This window comes from Mastomys coucha, unplaced genomic scaffold (genome assembly GCF_008632895.1).
Source record: "Mastomys coucha isolate ucsf_1 unplaced genomic scaffold, UCSF_Mcou_1 pScaffold3, whole genome shotgun sequence".
NCBI classification, from domain to species: domain Eukaryota; kingdom Metazoa; phylum Chordata; class Mammalia; order Rodentia; family Muridae; genus Mastomys; species Mastomys coucha.
The window spans coordinates 52,911,161-52,917,376 of record NW_022196909.1 but is presented as its reverse complement, the minus strand read 5'-3'; the positions used below and the strand labels follow the sequence as shown (position 1 = coordinate 52,917,376).

Sequence of the window (6,216 nt, the reverse complement as noted above, 5' to 3'; positions counted from 1 at the left end):
TTGTTTTTTGGAGGGGAAACTGGGAATGGAGAAATTTACATGTAAATAAAGAAAATAAAAAAAAACCCTGTATGACAAAAACTCCAAGTCTTTGAAGAAAAAAAAATAAAGAAGGCATGAGAACATGCAGAGATCTTGCATGCTCATGGATCAGTAGGTTTAACATAGTAAAAATGGCCACCTTACCAAAAGCAATCTACAGAATCAGCACAATTCCCATAAAAATTCCAGACCTTAAAACAATAATACTCAGCTTCATATGGAGAAACAAAAGGCCCAAGATTACTACAACAATCATGTATACTAAAAGATCTGCTTAGAAATATCACTACCCCGATCTTACGCTGTACTACAGAGCAATAGTAATAAAACCCACATGATATTGGCAAAAAAGCAGATAGATTTATCAATGGAAAAAAATGGAAGACCCAGGAGTAAACCATACACCTATGGACACTTGAATTTTGACAAAGAATCTAAAAGTATGCAGTGGAAAAAGAAAGCATCTATAACACACGTTTCTGGTCTATCTAGATCTCTGCAAGTAGACGGAAGCAAGTACATCCACATCCACATCTGTACAAAGCTCAATTCCAAGTGAATCAAAGACTTTAACCTAAAATCTGACATACTAAATTTGATAGAAGAAAAAAGTGGGTAATAATCTTGAATGTATTGCCATATCTTTCTTTTGTAATTGGAGTAGTTGCAAATTTTCCATTTTGTCCATTATATATAACCCAGAAGAAATTTCTTTTCAGATCATTAGTACTACATCTCTTATATCTTGGTAAGAAAACCAAAACCATTTTAATAATAAATTAAATAAATAAAACTAGTAATTTGGCTGACTTTATTGTATGCATCATACCCATATGTGGACATAATAAGCTTGTATTTGAAAACACAATGCTTTATAAATTATTGGGCTTTTTCATTTCTTTTACTTTGAGGATTATTTTGATAGGTATACTTAATTGAATCTATTATATTCAGTATGCTATCTAACATTTATCTTGACACAATGAAAATAAGCAGTTTCTACCGCTGTGTCAGTATTGATATCCTCAGTGGTGCCACTATATCATGCATTGCTGTGAGTGGAATGTATGGTTTCCAGAAAGCTAATTCAAATGAAAATGGATAAAAATAATGTATTAAACACGAACTAAATATCCCTTTTTAGAATACAACCTTCAGTAACCCATATACTGTATTCTCACAGTTTGTCCCATATTTCAGTGTATTCTCTCTCTCTCCTTTTTTTTTTTTTTGATGACCTAGCTCCTTTATTTATTTATTTATTTTAAATTTTAGATATTTTCTTTATTTTCATGCAAATTTCTCCATTCCCAGTTTCCCCTCCAAAAAACAAAAAAACAAACAAAACCAAACCCCTGTTGCCTCCTCCCTCCCCATGCCTGCCACCCCGCCCTCTCCCACTTTCTGGCCCTGGCAAGTCTTGGGTATGCCGGGTAGTGGTGGTGGACACCTTTAATCCCAGCACTTGGGAGGCTGAGGGAGGCAGATTTCTGAGTTTGAGGCCAGCCTGGTCTACAGAGTGTGTTACACCAGATCAGCCAGGGCTCCACAGAGAAACCTTGTGTTGAAAAAACAAACAAACAAACAAAAAACAAACAAACAATCAAACCTCCCTGAACAAAACAAAAACAAAAAACCCAAAAGAGTCTTGGGTATAAAATAATACAAGGCTGCTTTAAAAAATAATATTCTTCAACTAAAACATGTTATATGTTCATGTTTCTCTTCCAAAGGTCCTGAGTTTAAATCCCAGCAACCACAGGGTGGCTTATAACCATCTGTAATGAGATCTGACTCCCTCTTCTGGAATGTCTGAAGACAGCTACAGTGTAGTTACATATAATAATGGATATATCTTTAAAGAAAATACTTCTGTTATAAAATACATACAATCTTCTCAGCCCCAAGGTATTAGACTTTTTCCAGGTCCTGAAAACTGGTGCATTCTCATGGTATTCACAAAGTTAGTGTCGTTCTTTAAATTCCTTCATAGAAAAGTGGAGACATTTAAAACCGTTAGGTATCCATATAATAACATTTCTCTTGCATTAAAATATTTATTATTAAATGATACATACATTATGGTAAAGGGAATTGATGAATAGTTGCCCAGGGTTGTGGTTTTGTGTATGTGTAAGGTGTTGTTATATATTCAGTGATAGCTGAGAGTGATAAAAGTTTATCTATGATATTTGTGCACTAAAAAGAATGGAAATAGATATAACACAAATCTTACTTAATATTTTAAGAAAAAAGGAAAAGAGGAATTGATATATAAAACATTGGTTGTAATTAAAATATATTATAGTGTCCATAATAGGTAACATGTAGTGAACTTATTTTTTACTTACATGGAACTTTATACACAGACCCAAAGAAGAATTCAATTTAAATAGAGCAAAAAAACTTTGTTTTTAATGAAATATTGGATGTCTTTTCCTACCCTGAAACAAGATTATCTTTCAAATTATCAATGAGGAAAAGTAATTCAGGGTCTGGAGAGATGGCTCAGTGGTTAAGAGCACTGACTGCTTTTCCAGAGATTCTGAGTAATTGCTAGCAACCATATGGTGGCTCACAACCATTTGTAATGGGATCAGATGCCCTCTTCTTGTGTGTCTGAAGATAGCAATAGTGTACTCATATCAATTAAATAAATAAATATTTTTTAAAAGAAAAAAGAATTCAAATAACTTGGGACAACTCATCCTCTTCTGTAAACAAACAATAGAGTAGATTTTCTCAGTTGTTCATCTACAGATTCCTTGTCACAGTGATGTGCTGTCATGGGGATGCTATTTCTGGGAAAAGGACTAAACAATACAATTCCTTATGGAACATTAATTGACTCATTGGGATTTATGCTCCTATTCGCCTAGTCAAAGAAATAAAGTCAGATTTGTCATTATTTTCACAAACCTCATTTGATCTTAGATAAGGGCCATTCCTTAATACACCGATTGCTCTTATTTTCTCTTTTGACCACAAACAAATCCTTTATGAGTCATGGCGGTATTAAATGATTATCACAGAGGCTCTGCTCTCTTAACATGATGTAGTAAGTCAGAAAGAGAAGCAGGGCTGCTTATGCTGGTGCCTTCAAAGAGACTATATCCAGCCAGTCAGTCGGCCTTACAGGTGAAGGATGGCAGAATGGCAGCACATAGAATATGGTCAGATAAGGAGTGGGAATGAATGTTAGAGATCAGAATCCTAGGCTTATGATGGCTAGAGCTGAGGGTGGGGAATAACCAACATTGCTTCTTTTATAACTGTGGCTTTCAACAAGAAAGGAGAATTTATCCCCAGGTGATAAAAGCAATTTTTGATAAAAAATACTCTATTTCCCTCACTTCTAATAATAAGAAAATAAAACCATTCTTACATTTTATTTTTTTTTGTGTCTAATAAATTTTGTTCCTTATCACATAGCTTCTACGAAACATCTCTTGATGAAAATGCTAAAGTTGTCTCATGCACTATAGAGACCTCACAACTGCCACTTGGTTATTTAGTTTTCAAAGTTTCAGAGGCAACTGCCTATAAAAAAGATCACACGTTCCTAAAAGCAAGTAACTGTGGTTTCTCGTAATGGATAATGCTCTCTTCAGAAGAATTTCACAAAGACCTCTTAGAACATTCTGAATGACCTTTAAACGGCAGTGAGCTCTCCCTAAAGGGATCTACTTGGCTTGCTACATTAGTGGTATTATTTGGGTATGACTTTTAAGAAAATTCATCTTACGGTGTGCTGAGTTATTGTCCTGAGTGGTTACTGTGTTATAGAAAGTGAATGTTTACAGTGCAGATACTCTTAAGAATTACAATATTAAACCATGTTTTATTATCAGCTTCAAATTTAATGTTTCCAATTTTCTGTGGTGCCTAGGCAGCATTTGAGCAAACTTTTTACTCAGTTTTGTCGTTTAAATATTATTCAGGGATTGATGTGTTTATGGGCCTCTTTGTTCATATTTCTATTTAAGTTCTGGTTTTTGATTATAAATAGTCTTTAGTGCAAATAAACAGATCAACCAATAAGCTTATTTCTGTACCACATCTGACTGGATTAGTATATTTTACTTTGCATAAGTAACTAGAAATTGCTGCTCAATGTGATATGTTCCCTCCACAGGTATTGCATGTACAGTTACCAAGAAAACAATTCTTATGTTTTCTATCGTCATATAAATACAAATAACCTGGGAATACTGGAAACAAATTCTAAAGTTACCTTTCAAATCCAGTTTAGGCATTTATTCAATTATCATTTACTCAGTTGTTACCCTTAGATGAATGAGTTCATACTTACTAAGTTATTTTTATGTAAAAGTATAAAGATCCACATAGAACATAAATTTATTTTGTACTTCCTATTGTCAGCATTTTATTGAAGACTCCTCCAAACTTACAGAATAATTATAAAGCACTAAAAAAGCATTTACCTTTATCTGTACGGTACCTTAGCACAAACTTTTTAATAAAAAGCTGTGATTACTCTATTATCATTCTATCACATCTACCATGTGTCCATGTACCCACTCAACATCTATCAAGATCTGGGCAGAAATATCACTTCAGTGACATGATGTCCTGTCAAAATATTCCAAAGCCAGCTCTATAGTATTAGTTTCTCAAAAAATTGATAGATTCTCTTGAATCACAGGATTATGAAGGAATCCACTAGATTTTTATCATACAATTTCCTAGTTTTCAATTTGTAATTAATAACTGATTTGTGATAAGATGATATAAATTGTGTGATTATATTGCCCCTTAGAAAACTTACTAGCTAGATTTGCATCATTTTCAGTCAATAATGCCATTTAATTTATCAATAATTTTGCTTCTAGTAATTAGGAACTGTTTGCTTTCACCGCTCATTGACTTTTCATATAAATATATGATTAATAATTTAAATAATAATATAAGTTTTATATATTAAGCATATACTTTACATGTATGAGAAGTCAATGAGATATGAATATGAGGTATATTCATGAGTATATAAATTTCTATATATGTATATAAATATATGTAAGCTTGTTAATAATTTATTTAATTAATTGTTTACTGTAACTCTATCTCTTCATGTTTTCTAGAACTGAGGATAAAACAAAAGAGAAAATGAGCAATGGTGGAAAATTTCAATGGAAGTTGGGAAGGGTACTTTATTTTTCTAGGTTTTTCTAAATGGCCTCATCTGGAAGTTGTTCTCTTTGTGGTGATATTGATATTCTACATGATGACACTGACAGGAAATCTCCTCATCATCATCCTATCACACCTAGATTCCCACCTGCACACCCCTATGTACTTCTTTCTCTCAAATCTCTCTGCTCTGGATCTCTGTTACACCACTAGCTCTGTCCCTCAGCTGCTGTTCAACCTCTGGGGTCCAGAGAAGACAATATCTTATGCTGGTTGCATGCTTCAGCTCTATTTTGTCCTCGCTCTGGGTACCACGGAGTGTGTTCTGTTGGTAGTGATGTCCTATGACCGCTATGCAGCTGTGTGTAAACCTTTGCGTTACTCTGTCCTCATGAATCCGCGTTTTTGTCAGCTGTTGGCTGCAGCATCCTGGGTATGTGGCTTTACCACCTCAGCCCTTCATTCTTCCTTTACCTTCTGGGTACCTCTGTGTGGCCATCGCCAAGTGGACCACTTCTTCTGTGAAGTGCCAGCACTGTTGCAGCTGTCCTGTGTTGATATCCATGCAAATGAGCTGACCCTCATGGTCATGAGTGGTATTTTTGTTGTCATACCACTTATTCTCATCTTGAGCTCCTACGGTGCCATTGCGTGGACTGTCCTGGAAATGCAATCAACCACTCGACTTCAGAAAGTTTGGGGGACCTGTGGAGCCCATCTTACTGTTGTTTCTCTCTTTTTCATTCCAATCATGTGCATTTATCTTCAACCTTCAACAAAAAGTTCTCAAGATCATGCCAAGTTCATTGCCCTTTTCTATACTGTTGTCACACCCAGCCTCAACCCTCTCATTTATACTCTAAGAAACAAAGATGTGAGAGGGGCAATAAAGAGGCTGAGTAGGTATGAGAGGAAGAAATGAGAGATGCCTCCCACTGTGCAGTCTTTGATAAGAAGTCTGGCTATTATAAATAAGGCTGCTATGAACATGGTGGAGCATGTGTCCTTGTTACATGTTGCAGT

At 34.9% G+C, this 6,216-nt stretch overlaps 1 protein-coding gene across 1 annotated transcript; it reads left to right on the top strand.

The window, feature by feature from the left end:
* The first annotated feature begins 5,174 nt into the window (after positions 1 to 5,174).
* LOC116075051 (olfactory receptor 2J3-like) lies at positions 5,175 to 6,118 on the top strand. Its single transcript, XM_031347987.1, has one exon. The coding sequence runs from the start codon at positions 5,177 to 5,179 to the stop codon at positions 6,113 to 6,115; it is 939 nt and encodes a 312-aa protein (XP_031203847.1). The 5' UTR covers positions 5,175 to 5,176; the 3' UTR covers positions 6,116 to 6,118.
* Positions 6,119 to 6,216: the final 98 nt, after the last annotated feature.